The 22,009-nt window shown below is 40.6% G+C and overlaps 1 protein-coding gene across 4 annotated transcripts in view; it reads left to right on the top strand.

Moving 5' to 3' along the window:
• Positions 1 to 22,009, top strand: part of LOC149233725 (ATP-dependent DNA helicase homolog RECG1, chloroplastic/mitochondrial-like) — a 513,467-nt gene that overhangs the window by 144,311 nt on the left and 347,147 nt on the right. For all 4 annotated transcript variants that reach the window (XM_089379840.1, XM_089379841.1, XM_089379839.1 and 1 more), the window contains one exon: positions 8,829 to 9,001. In XM_089379840.1, the coding sequence (XP_089235966.1) occupies positions 8,829 to 9,001 (173 nt within the window). The remainder of the gene's footprint in view (positions 1 to 8,828; positions 9,002 to 22,009) is intronic.

Raw genomic sequence — 22,009 nt, 5'->3', positions numbered from 1 at the left:
GAAGAAGAGGTATACATTGAACAACCAGAGGGCTTTGAGACTCATGAGAAGAAGTCTCATGTATGTAGATTGAAGAAAGCCTTGTATGGGCTGAAACAGGGACCGAGAGCATGGTATGGTCAAATAGATGGCTACTTGCAGAAGATGGGATTTGTCAAGAGTGACGCGGATCCAAATCTCTACTATCTGGTTGTAGAGAACGAGCCGCTAATCTTAGTATTGTATGTGGATGATCTCTTTCTGACAGGATCATCCAAACTCATTGGGGACTGCAAGAAGAATCTAGCCACAAAATTCAATATGAAGGATTTGGGACAAATGCATTACTTCCTAGGGTTGGAAATCTGGCAGCAGAAGGGAGAAATCTTCCTTGGGCAAGGGAGGTATGCTACAGAAATCTTGAAAAGATTCGAGATGGAGGACTGTAGACCCATGGCTACGCCAACGATCACCAACTGGAAGAAGATTGATGCATCAAAAGACAAGGATGTCGATCCCACCCTATACAGGTAGCTCATAGGGTCCCTGATGTATCTGGTTAATACCAGGCCAGACATTTGCTATGCTGTCAACACCCTCAGTCAGTTCATGGTGGAACCAAAGAGCGCACACTGGGCAACAACCAAACACGTTCTCAGGTATTTATAGGGAATAGTCGATTATGGGCTCTTGTACGCCAAAGGTAAGGATATCAGTTTGAGTGGATTTACTGATGTAGATTGGGCAGGAAGTTCAATGGATCAGAAAAGTACCTCTGGGTACTGTTTCAACATTGGATCAAGAATGACCCCCTGGTGTAGTAGGAAACAGAAGTTTGTGGCTCTGAGCTCATCTGAGGCAGAATATATGGCAACAAGCACAGCTTCGTGTGATGCCATATGGCTTAGAAAACTACTTGTGAACCTATTCAGAAGGAATATGGAGGCAACCAAGATCATGTGTGATAGTCAGAGTTGCATCAAGCTCTTTGAGAATCCAGTTTTTCATGATAGGTCGAAGCATATTGATATCTGATGTCACTTTGTTGTTGAAGTTTCTAAGTCTACTAGTTAGAAACCCTCCATGCACTTTATCTGATTTATTTCTACCTACTTGTTCAGTTATTTAACAAGTTATTTACGATGTAAATACTGAAAATAAACACTAATGCGTGCTCAATATATTACAAATCAACAACTGAAGGAAACAGCAACAATGACACCAAATGACACTGTTATTTTTGGACCAATGTCCCGGGAAAAACCCAATGTGGGAAAATCGGTGCAGCTATCTGAGGGTTTTCTTATTAAGCAATATCAGAGTACAATCTGGGTGCCAAATCCGGCTAACCCAACAGTTTCCTTGGCAGTAATACCTCTCAGTTTGAGACAAATGTCCCAGCTGAAACCCGGATAAACCTTCTGACAACTCCTCAACACCAATCTGCCCTAGAAACCCCAGCGTCTGCCTTTCTGGACTGTGTTAGCCTCTCTCTGCCCAACACTGGCCCTGCGTCACCCTGAATGGGTCTGCGTCAGCCTTAGGAGTCCTTGCATCAACCTTTTGGCCCTATGCGTCAGCATGCTGGCCTCTCTGAGGCTCTGTGCAACTCCCGGCTGCCTGTGCGTGGCCCTGCGTGAGCTCTGGCTGCTACTGTGTTGCTCTCTCTAGCAACTGCGCTGCTCTCCTGACACTATCTGTGCCTCTCTTTTTCTCTGTACTCAATGCCCCTCAGTTGTAACTCCGATCACTGATTCTATCTCTCTTAGCAAACCCCACTCTAGAGAATAGAATGACTGATCACTCTAGTGTACTCTCCAAGTGACCCTCAAGCCTCTTCTTATACTTTTCTCATTGACATATAACGACCAAGATTAAGTCCCTAATCAACAGCTAAGATTAGATCTAGCTTGATCCATGTATTTTGGACCATTCTAACATAGTTTCATATTAATCCACATTAATATTTTTAATTTCCCTAAGTTTAAACTTAGGGACTCCATTAAAAATATTAGTTATTTTAATATCTCCTGAACTGTTTAGGATCTTCCCAAACCCTTTCTGGGTATTGGAGATCTCATGTGCTCCAACCTCTCCACCAAATTTCGTGGCTAGAGCACATCCGATGCTATCCCAACTCAACATTTGTCAGAGACTGTGTCCAACAAGGCGCTGTACAGTGGAGCTACACTCCTACAGGAGAACGGGTAGCGGGCATCCTCACCAAGGCCCTTGGAAGGACAAAGTTTGACTACTTTAGGGAAAAGATGGGGATGGTAAAGAACCCGTTTCAGAAGTAGAAATGGGAGTGATAGCAGCACAGATGCAGAGGGAGTTGCAGTGCAGATGCAGTGTTGGGAGAAAGGACTAACAACAACATGGATGCAGAGGGAGTTGTCATACAGATGCAGCAGTGGTAGTACCAGAGCCATGGGCAGCAGTATAGGATACAACAGTGCAGAGGATGTTGGGCAAGGAGGCTTAGCATCAGCACAGGGACCGATGCCAGATGATCAGGGTGATACTCAGTGAGGAGTACTACTAGAGCACATTCCTCACTAAGAGGGAGTGTTGATTTGAGGTAGCACCGAATGTGCTCTAGCCATGAAAATTGGTGGAGAGGCTAAAGCACATGAGATCTCCAATACCCAGAAATGGTTTGGGAAGATTCTAAACAGTTTGGGAGATATTAAAATAATTAATATGTTTAATGAAGATCCTAAGTCTAAACTTAGGGAAAATAAAATATTAATGTGAATTAATATAAAATTGTGTTAGAAGGGTCCAAAAGTCATGGACCGAGCCAGATCTAATCTTAGCCATTGATTAGGGACTTAATCTCGGCCGTTGATCTGTCAATGAGAAAAGTATAAGAGGAGGCTTGAGGGTCACTTGGAGAACACACTGAGGGAGACCAGTCAGTTCAATTTCTGGAGCGGGGTTAGCTGAGAAATTGAACTAGTGGTCTGGTGAGCAGTCATGAGGCAGCAAGTACGGAACAGAGAGACGGGATCAACCACTGGAAATCAGTGCCGAGGCAGGAGAGGCAAACGTAGGGCATTCCAGGCAGACACAGAGGCAGTAGGAGACTGCGTAGTCACTAGCTGGGTTTGTATGGGTGACACAGAGAGGCCCAGGGCTGACGCTGGGATTGGGAGAAGTGCTGGAGAATTTTTCTCTTTGTGGGTTAGCCAGTTTGGCACCCTGTTGTACTGGAAAATTGTTGAATAATAAAATCCTCCCTTGCTGCACTGATTTTCCTACATCGGGTTTTTCTGGGGACTGTTGTCCAAAACATCTATGTCAATGTGTTGATCCTTGTGCATATGTTTGTTTCTATATTACGGTGTGATATCTGCAACAATATTTATTTTAATGTTTATTGAAGTAATTTCATAAATAACTTATTAAGGAATAAGTAGGAAAAGTAAATCAGTTGCTGCAGTGATAGAATTTTCACACATTGCACCGTGCCGTTGCTACTGTCCCACTGTAACCTACAACAACCCAACAATCATGCCCAAAACATACCTTGAACAACCTCAATAAATTGTGGGCTAGTCAAGGTAGATCGCTGCCTCCACATGTTGTTGTTCTGGGCATATGTCAACCCCTAACACTTCCACGCTGGCTTGTTTTGGAGTGGCTAGCCCTGCGGCCTACCACAGACCTCCGCTCCCACCTACAGCCCATTCAAAACACCTTACGTTGCCCTCTAAACTACTCGCAGGGCTTGCGGCTTACTCACAGCAACCTACACAGCCCATCAACATGAGTTAGACACCTAAGAACTCCTCCACACAGGCTGTAACAACCTTTCCTTGTCTCGACCCTTTAGGGAGTAATCTTGGCCTCCCTTACAACAAACTCGAACCTCCAAATGATCATGAAACAGACCTCTATAACCATACTGTTCAGCTCTCCTTTGCTGTGGCTAACAGAGTTCCCTTGCCTCCAACTTAGGGCTATCTCCTTCATAACATGACTGTGTCTTCTTGGATTAGGGCAGACTGCGACTAGATATCCTTTATGACTGCGGCTAGGGCATCCTCCTTAGGACTGCGGCTAGGGCATCCTTCTTAGGATTGCGGCTAGGGCATTGGCTAGGGCATCCTTCTTAGGATTGCGGCTATGGAATCCTTCTTAGGACTGTGTTTTCCTTGCTAGGGCATCATCTTTAGGGCAGCTCCCTTAGTCTCCTTTCCTTTTGCGTCTAGGGCTTCATCATCTAGATTTCTCTTGCCACTAAAACCTAGAACAAGTGGAGAGAATCAAGAGTGAAGTGTGTGTCGAAATGACTATCAAGTCACCTCCTTTTATACTAAAACGTTGAGCACATGTGGGGGTTATTTGGTTGCTGGCGGACCTTGACGAATTGTTTTATAATAGAAATAAATTCATAACTCCATGAATACTTATTGGAATAGGATGATCTTTAGATCAATCCTACACCTCTCGATGAGAGCGATCCATGAAAAATATCAGCTGCCATAAATAAGATGACCCACATGGAGTTTGGCCCTAGTTTCCATATTGGTGAAGAGATCTCAAGATGTTGTCATGTGACAAGATGCTTCACGGTCCACAAACCACACCTGTGTAATGGTGCCAGAAAGCCAAGAAACCAATGAGAACTCTTTCTCAAACTTGGTGGCCAACTCATCTGTTTGTACAGATGTTGCCATAGGTGCCTTTCACTTGCCCCCCTTCTCATTTGGACGTCGACCTGCAAAGTGGCCAAACTTGTAACATGCAAAGCATTTCACTTTGCTCATGTCTCTCTTCTTGTCAGCTTGCAAAGTAGCTCGTCCACTTGGGTTCTATTTGGCCTTTGCCTTGCTGTTCCTTGGTTGACTAACAAGTGCAAGGCTCTCCACATCCCAACTCCTTGTGCTGTCCAATAGACAATGAATTCTCCCATAATTCCTTCTTAGTGAAATCATCTATTACATAGGTAGCCCATTGTTTTGTGTACCCACTCAAGGCTATCCGTCAAAGCTCCTCATCTAACACGGCTACCCCAACTTGTGAATTTCGGTCACCTTAGCTGAATCGTGGTTGGTGGTTGAGTCTCCCTCCATATTTTGAGGAAGTGGGTGGGGGATCCTGCAAGGGTTTCTATGGAAAAAATGTATCACAACAAAATATTGACAGTGACACTTTTAGATGATGAACCACCCCACCTTGCAAACATGCCAAATTGCTTAACCTAATATGCACTCATGGTGGTACGATTGAGAATATGGCATTTTTGTAGAGTGGGGTGCTTCGTCATTTGCATGTGACACTATCAATCTTGTGTTGTAATTCTGATGGTAAGATAGAGGATTTGGCACATTTATAGGTGGGGTTCATCTTTTGTAGGTGATGCTTTATAAATCTTTTGCTGTGGTTATGATTGTGGGGCAATGGATTTGGCATGTTCACAAGGTTGGGTGGTTCATCATCTATAGGTGATGCTTTGTCAATCATATATATATATATTATTGAAGTTTCTAAATTTACTTAGTTTAGAAACCCTTCATGCACTTTTTGTAATTTATTCCTACCTACTTGCTATTTTTCTTTAACAAGTTATTTACAAAGTAAACACTGAAAATAAACGCCAGTGCATGCTCAACATATTACAGATCAACAACTAAAGAAAACAAGAACAAACACACCACATGACACCATTATTTTTGGACCAGTGTCCTGGAAAAACCCAATGCGGGAAAACCGGTGCAGCTATCCGTGGGTTTTCTTATTAAGCAATATCAGAGTACAATCTGGGTGCCGAAACTGGCCTACCCAACAGAGAATTTCCTTAGCAGCTATACCTCATAGTTTGAGAGAAATCTCCTGGCTGAAACCCCGGAAAATCCTCCTGGCAACTCCTCAGCACAAAACTGCTCTGCAACCCTAGCGTTTGCCCAATCTGGACTGCGTCAGCCCCTCTCTGTCTCACGCTGGCCTTGCGTCAGCCCTGGGAGCCTCTGTGTCAACTGCGCTGGCTCCTCTGGTGCTTTGCGCAGCACTTAGCTGCCTCTGCGTGGCCTTGCGTGAGCCCTTGCTTTCTCCGTGTCACCCTCCTTGGCTACTGTGCTGCTCTCTCGCCACAATCTCTGCCTTCTCTGTTTCTACTCAATGCCCCTTAGCTGCTCTTTTGATCACTGATTCTATCTCTCTTATCAAACCCCACTCTAGAGAATAGAATGACTGATCATCTAGTGTACGGGTACCCTCCAAGTGACCCTTAAGCCTCCTCTTATACTTTTCCTGTTGACATCTCAACGGCCGAGATTAAGTCTCTAATCAATGGCTAAGATTAGATCTGGCTTGATCCATGTCTTTCGGACCATTCTAACACAGATTCATATTAATACACATTAATATTTTATTTTCTCATGTCTTTTGGACCATTCTAACATATATTCATATTAATGCACATTAATATTTTATTTTTCCTAAGTTTAGACTTAGGGACTCCATTAAAAATATTAATTATTTTAATATCTCCTGATTTGTTTAGAATCTGCCCAAGCCCTTTTTGGTTAATGGAGATCTCATTTGCCCCAACCTCTCCACCAAATTTCGTAGCTAGAGCACATCTAATGCTACCCCAAATCAACATATATGATGGTAGGTGATGCTCTGTCAATGTTTTGTTATATATATATATATATATAGGTGTATATGTCAGTTGTTATCAGAATCATACCAGAATGGGTGCAACTTGTCGGTCCGACAATTTTGGTGCCTAAACCAATCTGTCTGGTGGCATTCAACTAGAAAAGGTTGGTTCAGTAATGAATCAATCTTTTTTTCACAAGATTCGCCAGTTCTGTACAAAAGCGGGTTGTTTTGTACAATGCAACCAAGGCCCCTCCAAACGTAATTTTTTTAAACAATAATTTATGACTGGAGCAACCTAATATTCAACCCTAAGGCCTTGCTAATGCTGGGTAATTAATAGCAATGCTAAATTCATAAGGTGAATGTGCTTTTACTTAAATTTTTAACTTACATTAATTGTTTCAGGATGTTTGAGAGTGGTTCCGACCTCATTGGATTTCATATGAAGAAAGTAGAATTTTAGATCCCACTCAAAATCTAGCAGACTTAACGATTTTTAGGATTTCAGGTTGGGGGGATTGCAATGTTTCCATTGGATTCTGTTGTGTACAAGGGTATGGAACTAGCATTTAATCAAGAGCACCAAACCCTCTATGTACCTTGTTGATTGTTGAACTCCTCTATGGGAGGAAAGGGTATGCATTTTTTGTTCTTCCGGAAAAGTGGAAACAGAAAAACATTTCATTTTAGAATGTGAGGCCTTCAAAGACAACAGGGAAAGTTATGCAGATACGCTGGCAGCTAGCTCTTGGGATAATCTATTTAACGAGGGGTTTGTCGAGAAGATGGGAGCATTTATTGTGAAGCTTCACAAAAAAAGGGCTGAATACATCAAGCAGATGAACAAGCAATCTGTCCCATAGGCTATCTTTAGCCTCGTGGACGTTAAAATAATTTCTTTCTTTCTTTCTTTCTATCATGAATCCCGTAAAAATGTACCCATCACTCAAACAATACCTTGATTTGACATGTTAAGATTTTTCTATCTTATTTAAATGCTTAGAGGGTGATATTGATGATGAGGATCCCAATATAGACAATGATTTTGATGATATGTAGGTATTTGGAGAATGATTTTTTTTTTTTTTGACACTTGGCTATCTAGGGCCTCTTTTGATGTAGTTTTGGTTCAGAGATGTATTGCACTAAGTTGTATTTTGGTTATATGCACTCTTCCTATATAAAGGAGAAATTTTGCATATTTGTGTATAAATGGTTTGGATTCATATGGATGCACATGAATATATATGCTTTTCTTTAAAATTTGAATATTTTATGTATTTTTTGGTTGATCAGTTTTTTGGTCCATTTTTTTTCTGGTGTCAATTTGGTTTTGGACCGATTTCCAGTTCGGTTCTGATAACATTGGTATATAAGTATAACGAAACATTAACAAAGCATCACCTAATATATATATATATATAAAGCATTTAACAATCTTAGTAGGATGGTTGGCTACCCATATCTGGCTAAAAGGATGGAAAGTACTTGAATTTTCTTGAAATTTATAGAAAAGCGTAGAAAATACAAAAATGAAAAATTTAAGCTGCAGTTTTTTTTATTGAGCTGAACACTTTTAGCAAAGTTAACACTATATCATCTTTCGTTCATTCAGATTCCTGTAGTTCATTTTTTTACTTAGTGTTTTCTATATTTCTATAAATAATTTTCTTTCTGATTAGACCTTGTATCCTAGTGTCCTTGCAAATTATGGTGAATCACCTCATTTTTATTATTTTATGTTCTATTAAGATTTCTTCATGTCGTCTTGTTTTCCCATATACTATATTCCTATTTTTTGTTTAAGATGTGGTGTTTTCTTTTGTTTGAAATGTGGCTGTTTAGATTGTTCCGTTTCTCTATGACATCCTATAGTACGATGGGGCCTCCTCTTGTTGCAGTTATAATTGTGGATACATAGCTCAAGTAACTTACTTTATAACTGGATTGTGGATAAGATAAGATAAGTCTTGTCCAATAGATGACCACAATAAGTAGGTCAATGGGATTCCAGCGTAAAGGTTAATTATTCTTTTTCATGGATAACATTAAGATGGAGGTCATAGTTATCCATGAGAGAAACCATCAATACTTGGTCCTCCAATGGGATCGCTTTAATAAATTGTATCTTCTGCTGCTGGTTTAAAAAGAAATTGTTGGAGGTGAATAAGATTTTGTATTATGAAGAAATTTATTGTTTGTTCATACTAATTAATTAACATTTTGGCAGTCAGGTCAAGGCTTTAGAAGAAGCTGATCATTTTGAAATTCGGGAATATAACATTGATGTGCTGAAAGAGGAGGCAGATCTTACAAGGTCAGAAGTATGTGGAAAAGAGGAGCCTTGTCCTATTTATCCTTCAAAAGGTGATTTGGATCCAAGATACATTGGGGAATGCATTAGGAGGTGAGATATGTTCTGAATCCTATAGGTATCAAAGTAATTTGACATGTTTTTGGCCATAGATGTTACATCAAATTAGGATTTGCAAACATAACTGCCCATTGACTATTGTAGATTCCCTATTTCATATTGTTTTTCATCAAAATGTTGCTTTTTGACTATGTTGGGCTTTGGAATTTGTAATTGATTTCCCAATTCACCATTAATGTAATTGTCACTTTCATTTGGGCTAATGATTTTATTTGAATAACCCTTTTGACCTTTTGTGTTTCCATCTAAACTAGCATCCAAATGGAAAATCCCAATCCATGGATGCAACCATGGGGCAATGGATAGTAATTATATCACTGTCACATCAATACAAACTCTAGTTCGTCTTTGACTGACTCTCAAGAGGCCAAAGGGGTATCCCTTAAATATACAAATGGTTATTACAAGAGCCTTGTTACCACACAATCTAGCAGGCCCTAAGGAGGTAAAACCTATGGGTCAAAGAGCTAGACAAGGTGATAACAATGGGACAATGGCCCACTGTCACCTTAGCCAGTGTCCCCTGCTATTTATGGACTTCCACCGATGGGAGGAATTCCGGTAGATAAATAGTCACCTGTGATTGATATTCTAGGGTTAATTGTGCTAGGTGATGAGGTAGGATCTCTTAAGGGGAGCTCTATGTGAAGGGCAATTACTGGGAGTCTATTTTATATTGAATGCATAAAAATTTGATACTTGAAACCTTCTACTATTTGTGACATGCTTAAAAATTTGATGTTTGTTTACAATTGCTAGAATCTAGATGGTTTATGCTCAAATAATTAATCATTGAAGTACTATGGATGACATATCTATCTTGCTTTATGTGCATAATATGCATGCTTTCGTATCTTCTGCAACTAATTTGGTATTCTGGATTTTTTTAATATAAATGCAAAATTATATTGACGCTTGTATGTATATGTATGTATGTATATATATAATAGACGCTTCTAAAGATTCTTGGAAAACGACAATTCCAAAGCTTTGCTTCCAAGAAACATTCTTGCTTCGTGCAACACTCATTGGACCCCATTGTTGAAATTTGTAACTATGGCTGGTCTTCATAATGTATATTTTGGCCCTTGTTGTATTTATATTGATGGTTGTAGAACATGTTCTTCATGCTAGAGTCAAAAGAAAAAAAATATTTTTGAGTCATGTCCTCATGGAATTTTAAAAGAGAAAAAAATTGAATTTTTGGCTCCAAAGTTAGTCAATTCGGCCTCCCTTTATGTCAAATCGACCCAAGCAGAAGACACACCCATTCAACCCAACAAATCACTATATAAAGACAGTTGGACCTCCTCCACAAGGCAACATATCGATCTCTCTCAAGCAAGAATCTTTAGGACATTCAAGTGAAGGACAAGAAAGTACATAAACTTTTTACACAACTTTTACCCTAGAAAACCCTAGTGTGGGGAAAAACCAACAAAGAGGGATTTTATTAGGCTTCAGAGAAAGTACTTAGGAAGTAATTACAACAAGAAATCCAGAGAATGTATAGCTAGGAACATCCATAGAAATCAGCCCTCTCTCTTATGCAATGGTACGACCTCTCTTCAGTAGAGTACGACCCCTTTTGTTCAACAGATCTCGACCTAGGGTTTAGCCTCTCATCTAGCAAAAAAATCAGCCCCAATACTCAGCCTCTCTATCCTATGAACACAACCTAGGGTTCAACCCCTCTCTCATTGCGCAACATGGCTAGGCTATGGCACCTTTTTCTTTAAATAAGACGATCCCTTCTCTCTGTTGAAAAACCGCACAATTTAATAAGCCCTCGGGGCAATTCGTCAAACACTTAGCTAAACTCTGATTTCTGACTCCATTAAATATTCCACAATATGTATTAAATTCCAACACATTCACCAACTATTTATAACAGAAATACGCATAGCTAAGTATGAAAATTATTTGCGGTGAAAATGAATATCAAACTACCACACATTTGACACAATATTTTTTGGCAATGCCCTTGGAATAACGCTGAAGGGAAACCAATCACAAGCGGTGAATCTTATTAATGAGCTCACAAAAAATTACAATGAATTTTATAGCTGAAATTTCTAGCAATAAATTCCCTGTACTTATCTCACAAAGTTGCGTTAAACTTTGTGCACCTTTTCATCCTCAAAAAATATGCGAAACAAATGCCCTGCATGTAGCCCCTTTTCTCAAATTTTGTGCAGATTTATAAGTACCACTTGAACAATTTTGTGCAACTTGCACACAACAAAAACCAACACCTCGAAATTTGTGTCACAATCCTCAACGTTTGTTCCAATGTTGCATTAATCGTTATTGGGATAATATCGGCACGAGGAAAAAACCGTAATTATCGGGAAAAAATCGTTTGGTACAAAAATATTCATTTTTTTCAATTTTTTTAATATCTAAACCATCTACAACAAAATAAATACATTGACACATAAATATGATAAAAGAACTAATATATAAGATGTTTAATATCATTTCTAGTGCTAAAATCACACATAACATTGAATCATGTCTTGAATAGTAAGCCCTGACTCCTGAGTCCCAACTCAGCCTCAAAATATCAACAAAAAATATAATAATGTATGTCATAATGTCATATACAATAAAATGAAGAAAATAACTAAAGTCTAATCCTATTGATTTCCTCGGCCCCTCTTGCGAGAAAATGCCACAACTTTCCCTTTCCCTCTAGATGTAGATGCTGGTGCTGGTGGAGTTGGCAGTGGAGTCTGCTATGCTCTAGAAGCTGAAGAACTAGAAGTAGGAGCTATAGGAGGTAGAACACGTCCTCTACTGGTGGCAGGGGTAGCCTGGGCAGGTGTTGTCACCTGGAAACATTACAATCTCCCAATCCTGAAATCCTGAAAAACTGATAAGTTTGCTGGATTTTGAATGAAATCTAAAATTCTACTTTCTCCATATGAAATCCAATGAGGCCAGAACCACTCTCAAACATCCTGAGTCATTTCATGGTAATGTTAAAAATTTAAGTAAAAGTGACATTCTCCTTAATCTTCATTTTCATTCTTTTACTTTAAGAATTTAACATTACCATGAATAGCATATCAATACTAGGGCCTAGACTTGGTCATTAAGCTGCCCCACTCAAAAATTACTTGTTTCTTTCAAAAAAAATTGCATTTCGAACATTTAGCATCCCTTATAAAACCTCGCTGCCCCGATTGCCAGCGATAAAAATGGAAAAAATCGCAGGTATAAAAAAAATTGGCGATAATTTCCGATATTACTCGCAATAATATCGGTAGCGGGAAATTATTGCGATAAAACGATAATATTGCGATATTATTGCGATTTTAACAACACTGGTTTGTTCCAATTAAATGTTGTACGAGCTTGCAACAAATCCACATTTTATAGCCTTCTTTATTGTTGTACTTCCTCCTTGGAATGCATGTCAGGTCCCTGGAATTTGAGCCCTCTTTCAACTACAATAAATACCAGTAAGGTGCCTTGGGATCAATGTGGAAAAAGTCGAAGTCGGGATTAATTCGGCAAGGGTCCAAAAGTTGAAAAACTCGGCAAAGTCGGGAGTTTTTCGAAAAAGTTGGCAAAAAGTCGGCAAAATTAAAAAAATACAAAAATATTCATTTTTAAAAAAATCCGGACTTTTTCAATAAAATCCCGACTTTTTCAATAAAATCCCGATTTTTTCAATAAAATCCCGATTTTTTCAATAAAATCCCGATTTTTTCAAAGAAAAAAAAATCATTAAAGAAACTACCACGATTTTTTGGAAAAAGTCCCGATTTAATCCCGACTTTTTCGATTTAATCCCGATTTTTTCGTTTCTTAAAAAGTCGGCAAAAAATCGGCCGATTTAATCCTTTTCTTGAAAAAATCGCGTTTTGGGGAATAAATCCCGATTTTATCGGGACTTTTTCCACACTGCTTGGGATTTGACTTTTCAAATGTGTGGGACCACACGGGACCAAGTGGACCCAACTTAGGTTAAGGGGGAAGAATCTAGCAGCCAATGATATTCATAAACTAGACAAGGAGGGGGAAAGGATCAAAGCAAGAATTTTCACTTGGAGAGTGTCAAATTTATCCTATTAGGCACTAACCTTGGGAGTAGTAGGGTGAAGTTTGATGTCAGAGCTAGTGCTTGGGTTATCTTACAACCCGACCATCGAAATAACTTCAAAATTGGAGGAGCCCTTGAGGACACACCAGTGCAAGAGAGGTTAGGAGATCGAACTTTTTCTTGGGCTATTTTGTCGGGAAAATGATGCCCTAGGTGACCCAACTTGGCTAGACCTAGAAGAGAGAGGTAACGCTGAAGAAAAGTATTCGTTGAGTGTCCACCTATTAGAGGATCAATGCCTTAATCCTTGTGGAGAATGGAGTCTAGGATAATGATGAGAAAGGAATTTGTATTTCAGTCAAGGAGGCCTAAGGTCTTCTTCGCTCAACCTTTAGGGCAAGAGGAAGAGACCCCAATGCTTCTATACTTCGCTTGGAAAAGGAGATGGCTTATCAAGACAATTCCTCGATGGAATTATCCTTCGGAGATTTCATTCACATACATGTTCCAAACATTGAGAGATGCTATATAGAAACAATAATTCCACAAATTTGCAATTATGCAACGAACAATTAGCCCTATTATAACGAAAATCCCATTCAATGCATATGACAAAAGTAAAACAAGAATAGCATTAAAAGTGTGTAGTTACATGTAATAGAACATATCCAACCATCAACAATTTGCAATTATGCAACACAACAATTAGCCCTATTATAGCGAAAATCCCATTCAATGCATATGACAAAAGTAAAACAAGAATAGCATTAAAAGTGTGTACTTAATGTAATAGAACATATCCAACCATCAACAATTTGATAATAAAGAAGCTCCAAGATAAAATACTCCAATCCAAACATCAAAATTCATCCATGCTCCAATTCTTCATCCCAGAAAAAGTGCGAAATTCTCTAAAGAGAGAGACATCCAATCCAAAGTGATGATGAGAAAATGAACTCATCTCACTTGTATTTATGCACTAGTGAGTAGTTTGAATTAGTCTCTTAGGCCTACATAAGCCCCAAAAATAAAATAATGTACTAATAACCTAACTTTTGGTGACAAGCCCACCAAACTAGCTCACAAATGAAATGATAAGCCTCTTAAGAGGTTGAATGATAAATAATACATGTCGTAGGGCCCTCCAAGTGTGAAAATTTCCAAATAGAAATCCAACTGCAGTGATTAATATTATTTCTTCTACTTATTAACTCAGAAATAAATTATTCATAGTGTTTCTACAACAAATATCGAAATAAATTCTACTGCAGCCTTCACAATTAAAATACTACGGAAAGTGAATGCAAAGAAAAATACTAGCACAAGTTTAACCACGATGACACAGTTATTTTTGACAATTGCACCCAGAAAAACCTAATGTGGGAAAGCCGTTGTAGCAGATGACGATTTCTTTATTATTCTTCAGCAAAAATCTCATGTACAAGATACAACTAGCAAAATAGAAGAGGATTCTATGTGAGAAATTTTACAGACACTTCTTGACGAGTTTCTGATCCAGGAGAGGACCTGTTGCCCCCTCTATGTTGCACTACATCAGGCTCTGCGTGAGAGCTACGCAGTCCCAACGTCACACTGCCTCTGCGCTGTCCCTCCCCTGCGTCACAACCTTTGCGCTGTCCTCCCTCTGCTTTGCGTCTTCTGCTCCTGACCTCCAGACTAATGCTGATACCCTCTCTCTCTTCTTCTCACCTGCAACTCTCCCTTTGATTCGATTTTCTCTTACTGAACTTCGACCACTGAGAAAATCGATCTTACTCGGGTAACTGGGTATTTGCGTTTGGTGTGTTTTCCAAATGCCCCTCGATGTCCTTCTTATAATATTCCAGTTTTGAACCAATGGCCCAGATTAGATTCTAATCAATGGCTCAAATCATTTGGACTTGATCTTCGTCTTCTTCTAGAAGTTACACCCACAATTTAGATTAATACCCATTAATTATTTTAATTTCCTAAGTTTAGACTTAGGGTCCCATTAAAAATAATTAATTATTTTAATAAAACTATCTCTGGGTGGAATTTCCCAAAACGATTTCTGGGTATTGTGGAATACATATGTCTAAGCCTCCCTGCAAAATTTGAGACTTAGAGCACATCTGATGCTACCAGAAATCAACACTCCCTCTTAGCGAGGAATGTGCTCTAGCAATGTGACTTGCCGAAGCATCACCCTAATCTGTAACATTACCCTCTGCGCTGCTGATGCCTAACATCACTGCCTACCAACTACTACGCAAATGCTGCATCTGTACTGCTACTGACCCTACCACTGCCAACACTGCATCTGTACTGCAACTCTCTCTCATTCCATGCCACTGTAACCGAGAAATTACCTGTTTTTGCTGCTGAAACAAATTCTCTACCATACCCATCTGCTCTCTGAACTGAATGAACTTAACTCTTCCTAGAGCCTTTGTGAGTACGTCTCCTACCTAATCTCCTGTGGGGACATACTGTAGTTGTACTGCCCCACGCTGAACACAGTCCCAGATAAAGTGATATCTGATATCAATGTGTTTTGACTGATCATGAAATACTGGGTTCTCAGAGAGTTTGATACAACTCTGATTATCACAGTAAATCTTGGCCGCTTCCATCCCTTTTTTGAACAAACTCACAAGCAATTTTCTAAGCCATATAGCTTCACACGTAGCTGTGCTGGCTGACATATATTCAACTTTTGTTGAGCTTAGAGCTACCGACTTCATCCTGCTCCACGAAGAGATCATTCCTGATCGAACATTGAGGCAGTACCCAGAGGTACTTTTCTGGTCTACTGAACTACTTGCCCAATCTGCATCTATGAATCCATTCAGTTTGACGTCATCCTGTCGGGAGTATTTCAACCCATATCCAACTATTCCACGCACATACCTCAAAATGTGCCTAGCTGCTGGCAGCTGCCCAGTGCACCCTTCTCGGTTCCACCATGACATGACTAATGGTGTTGACAGCGAAGCAAATCTCTGGCCTATTGTTAACTAAATACCTGAGTGACCCAATGAGCTGTCTGTACAAGGTGGGGTCCACCTCCTTGTATCTTGATGCATCTATTTTCTTCTAGTTGGTGATCATGGGAGTAGCCATGGGTCGACAATCTTGCATTCTGAATCTTTTCAGGATTTCTGTAGCATATCTTCCTTTCCCAAAGAAGATCTCCCCATTCTTCTGCCAAACTTCCAACCCTAGAAAATAATGCATCAACCCCATATCCTTCTTGTCGAATTCAACTTCAAGATTCTTCTTGCAATCCTGTACGAGTCTAGATGACATTGTTAAAAACAAGTCATGCACATGTAATACCTGTTAAAATTGGAAACTAGGGCCAAACTCCATGTGGGTCACCTTATTTATGGCAGCTAATATTTTTCTTGGATTCCTCTCATCGAGAGGTGTAGGATTGATCTAACGATCATTCGATTCCGACATGTATTCACTGAGATATGAATTTATTTGTATTGTTGACAATTTGTGAAGGTCGACCAACAAGCAAAACAATGTTTTACACCCCCAACTTATCCTCAACATGGCATATAAAAGGAGGAGACCTTGTGGCATTATTCCCATCATCTCATCATCTCATTCTTCTCTCTCCTAGTTTGATTGGGTATGCGTAGGAGGAGCAGGTCTCTCACACGTGGGAAGGAGGAGGACGCAGTTTTGTTTTGGCAGCGTTGACTTGGGTTGACCGAGGTGTAGGAGGACTGTTTCAGCAGCGTTGACCAGCGTGAGGGTATCTTTGATTGCAGATTAGTGTGGGGAGCCTCTTCTAAGCAAGCCACAGTTTTGGACAACAAACGTTGACCTTTGTTTGGCCACCCATTGACCAACGTTGACTGTCAAGGGTTGACCGCAAACTTGCACTTTCGTTGACTGCAGTTTGACCACCATTTTCAGATTGTTTTGGGCTGTCTATCATTGTTGTTGGAGGTCGAGTTGACTGAGGTTGACTTGAGGTCAATTCTGACCTGTTTGACCAGCTTTGACTTTGCTGGTTAGGGTTTAGTTGCTGCTGTCATAAAATTACAGAATTGTGTAATTGTATTATCTCTCTCTCTCTCTCTACTGAATTATTGAAGAATATAAGAAGAATTGAGCAAGGGTTTCCCTGCATTGGGGTTTGTCCCTGGCTGGTGCCACATCTTGTGTCTCTTGTCTTGGCTTGTCTTCTACTGTTTACATTTATGTTCTATTTGCATTTTACTATCATGCTAATGTGATTGCTATTCTGGAAATTGATATTGGGCTAATAAGAAAATTTGAAGTAAACTGCTCTTAAGCATAGAACATACCATAATTTAACATGGTATAAGAAGCGAGGTGAAGACAAAGCCTAGGCAAGAGTGAAAGAGCAACCACCGAAGACAGTTGGAAAGGACAAAAGGCTTCATGGGTTCCTCATCCCACTTCCCGGCCGAAGACAAGCTCTGTGAGAAGTCTAACTATCACGGATGGAAGATGTCTCTTGATCTGACATTGGAAGAGCAAGAAGTGTTGGACTATGTGAGGGGTAAAATTATGGAGCCTCCATCAAATGCATCGACTGCTACAAAGAACAAGTACACTAAGGGTGAAGTCAAAGCGAAGAAGATTATCCGAGATTCAATTGACAAGTGTTTAGTGGCCTATATTTCCAAGCTGAACACCTCCAAAGAGATCTACGACAGATTGGTAAGCTTGTTCAAAGTTAGTGATGCAAATCAAGTTTTGTTCCTCAAAAATAAGTTGAAGGATATTAAGAAGGGCAAGGATGAGGATATTCAATCCTACTTCTTAAGGATCACTCGGATCAAGAATGATATTCTATCAATTGGAGAAGTCATTCCTGACAGGGGACTAACTATCACTACCCTTGGAGGGCTCCCATCCAAATGGTATATATTTAGAGCCACTCTTCTCAACAATGATTGAATTATGGGATTGGAAGAACTGATGTCGAGATGCATTCAAGAAGAGACAAGGATGGTGGAGCAAGAAATGCCTTCAAGCAAAGGCAACCCCACGGCTTTCTCCTCTCATGCCAAAAGGAGAAATAATTTTGTCTAAAGGTCATTTCAAAGGAAAGCCCAGATCGAAGGGTGGAAGAAAAGGAAGATGCATTGTTTGCAATAAATTTGGCCACTATGCGAGGGAGTGTCCAAATAGAAAGGACACATCACATGATGATGATCAAAATCACTCCAGGGGCAACTTCAACAACAATCAAAGGAATGGCAGGTTCAATGGCAAAGGAAAGAGGAATGTGGGAAATCAAGGAAATGGTCAACCCTCCGAGAAAGCAAGGAACTCCTGGTATGAATCAAATGTTGTTAACAATAAGCAAGATGAGTATTATCTAATATCGACCCTCTCCACTACCTCTCCTTTGGAGTTGTTGGGCAATTGGCTTATTGATAGTGGTGCCTCAAGGCACTTCATTGGTTACAAGGAAGCTTTCTGTAATCTGATAGAGAAGGAGACAAACTTGGAGATTATTCTTGGAGACAAATCCACTTATCCCGTAAAGGGTGCAGGGAATGTTACTCTTCAATTAAATCAGGGTAACACGATCCATTTGCAAGAAGTCTTATATTTACATGATCTCAAGAAGAATCTGGTGTCCATTTCGGCAATGGAAGACAAAGGCTACAAGGTGGCATTCATTGATGGCAAGGTACGTGTTTGGAAAAAGAATTTTAAAGATGCTTTTACTCTTGGGTTCCGGGTTGACTCCTTATATCAAGTTGGAGGAAGTCCGTTGTGAGTCATGTCTTGCGACACATTTCTACAGTCTGAACTATGGCATCGGAGGTTTGCCCACCTTCATTATAAGGCTCTACCCGATGTGAGACAAATGGTGACAGGGATGCCCGAGTTCAAAGTAGAGCATGAAGGCGTATGTCTAGGATGTGCCGAAGGAAAGCTCAAAGGGGACCATTCCCCTCAAGCCATAGCAAGTCTATAGATATATTGCAGTTGGTCCACTTCGACATATCTGGTATGATGCCCATAAACTCCTTGGGAGGATATCTATATTATCTCACTTTTACAGATGATTATTCTCGCAAGACTTGGATCTACTTCTTGAAAAAGAAGGATGAAGTGTTCACCTGGTTCGTCACTTCAAAGCCTTGATCGAAAATCAAACCGAGAAGAGAATCAAGATATTAAGGATTGATAATGGGACTGAGTATGAATCCAATGAGTTACATGACTTTTGCAAAGAAGCTGGCATTAAGAGGGAGACCACAACACCATACACTCCTGAGCAGAATGGTGTGGCTGAGAAGAAGAACTGCACGATTATGGAAGTTGTTCGTGCCATGCTCCATGATCAAAGGCTTCCGAAGTTTCTATGGGCCGAAGCTGCGAATACCGTCGTATACGTTCAAAACTGATGCCCTCATCAAGTAATGGATTCCAAGACTCCCGAAGAAATGTTCACTGGTAAGAAGCCTGATGTCTCTCATTTTAGAATTTTGGAAGTCCTGTATATTTTCATGTGACAAAAGAGAAAAGAAGCAAATTGGGTGCATCTGGAAAGGAAGGAATCTTTGTGGGCTATAGCGAAAATTCTAAGGGCTATAGAATCTATGTGGTTGGTCAAAGGGATTCGAGATAAGTCACGATGTCACCTTTGACGAGGATATGGCTCTTAGCAAGGTTGACAATCTTCCTATTCTAAGGAAAGATAAAGAAGCTGACACCAGGAAGTCGACTAAAAAGGAATATGAAACAATGCCCGACGTTGGAGAACCTATGGATCCTATTAATCCCCCTCCGCAAGAACCCTCCTCCTCTAGGAAGAGGCCCACATGGCTTGGGGGGACTCTTGAAGATGCCGAGAGACATATTGCACCTAAAGCGACTTTCCGTGAAAGCAAGAAGCCGACCAGGTATCAGGGATAATTGACCATTATGAGCACCATCATTCAAAATGAGCCTACATCGTTCGAAGAAGCCGTGAAGCATCAAGCATGGAAGGATGCTATGAATGAAGAATATGTGTCCATCATGAAGAATGATGTCTGGGATGTGGTCCCGAGACCCCAGGACAAATCAGTTGTCACCTCGAAATGGCTTTACAAAATCAAGCATGGAGCTGATGGGAGTGCTGAAATGTACAAGGCTCGCTTTGTTTCTTGAGGCTTCTCTCCAAAGGAAGGTGTAGATTATGATGACATATTTGCACCTGTTGCTCGATGCACCACCATCTGCTCGATCATAGCCCTTGCTGCTTCGCAAGGATGGAACCTACATCAGATGGATGTCAAGATCGCGTTCTTGCATGGTTCGATTAAAGAGGAAGTCTATGTGGAATAACCCGAGGGGTTTGAGATTCATAATCAGGAATCTCATGTATGCAGGTTAAAGAAAGCTCTCTATGGGCTGAAGCAAGCATCCCGAGCTTGGTATGAGAGGATCGATAGCTATTTGATGAAGCTGAGATTCACCAGGAGTGAAGCCGATCCGAACCTTTACTTTAAGGATGAAGATGAAAATCCTCTCATACTGGTGCTGTATGTTGCTGATCTCCTTCTGACAGGTGCAGACACTCTCATTCACAAATACAAGAGGGAGTTGGCTTCCGAATTTGAGATGAAGGACCTAGGATTGATGCACTGGAGGTCTGGCAAAAGCTAGGAGAAATTTTCCTATCTCAAGGAAAATACGTAGTGAAGATATTGGAGAGATTTGGTATGGTGGAATGCAAGCCCGTGACTACCACGATGGAGCTTAACTTCAATAAGTTATGCGGTAGTGCTGCCGGACCTGTATTGGGAAATGCTTCTGAGTATTGTCAACTCATAGGAGCATTGATGTTCTTGGTGAACTCCTGTCCGGATATATGTTTTGCAGTCAAGACGTTGAGCCAATATATGGTTGAGCCTCATCACTCACATTGGATTGGTGCCAAGAATCTTCTGAGATATCTTCGGGGCACAACCACTCATGGACTAAGATACACTGTTGGATATGTGAGGCTGCATGGTTATTCCGACGCTGATTGGGCAGGCAGTGTGGTGGACTGAAAGAGCACTTCCGGGTGCTGTTTCTCTTTGGGTTTTGCTTCGATATCCTGGATGAGAAGGAAGCAGAATTCGGTGGCTTTGAGCACCGATGAGGCCAAATACATTTTAGCGAGTATGGCCTCCTGTGAAGTTGTCTGGTTGCGGAAGCTCTTTAGTGAGTTGTTTGGACATACGCTGGATATTACCGTGATCCTCTATGACAACCAGAGTGGATTTGTTTATCAGAGAACCTCGTATTTCATGATCGCTCCAAGCACATCGATACCAGGTACCACTTTGTCCGGGATATGGTACAACGAGGAGCAATAAGGCTCCATCATATTGGGACTAATGAGCAGGTTGCCGACATTTTCACGAAGCCTCTGGGAAAGGTCAAATTCTTGACTTTCCGAGAACGACTAGGAGTCGTGGAGAGACCCTTTTATGAGGGTCCTGTATGATACATACATTGAGCTCTGGGAGCTTCAGGGGGCTTGGGGTACTTCTTGGAGCGATGAGCAACCATAGGGTGAGTGGTTCAACCTTCACCTAGTGGTTTGCTATGTACAGGGTGAGTGGTTCAGCCTTCCCCTGTGATACCCCGTGGCGATATGTAGACAGGAAGAGTGGTTCATCTTTCTCCTGCTAAGACATCCTACCCATGCAGTCTAGGACTCATGGGAAGTACCTCTCATCTGGCCAATGAGTAGGGAAATGAGGATAGGGACCATAGTAGTACCGATGGACGCATCGTGTAACTACCATACTCCCTATGCTAGGATGATATTGATTTGGGATCAATTGGAACTGACTTCGAGTCAGTAAGAGTGATATAGCTCACTCTCTTTGGGAACTGACTTCGGGTCAGTAAGAGTGGTATGAGACACTCTCTTTATTTGGAACTGACTTCGGATCAGTAAG

The sequence above is a fragment of the Pinus tabuliformis genome, chromosome J (genome assembly GCF_031772625.1).
Source record: "Pinus tabuliformis cultivar Carrire ecotype Pingquan chromosome J, CPIR1, whole genome shotgun sequence".
In the NCBI taxonomy this organism is placed as follows: domain Eukaryota; kingdom Viridiplantae; phylum Streptophyta; class Pinopsida; order Pinales; family Pinaceae; genus Pinus; species Pinus tabuliformis.
Note: the sequence above shows the minus strand (reverse complement) of the source record. Positions and strands in the feature narration are given on the sequence as shown.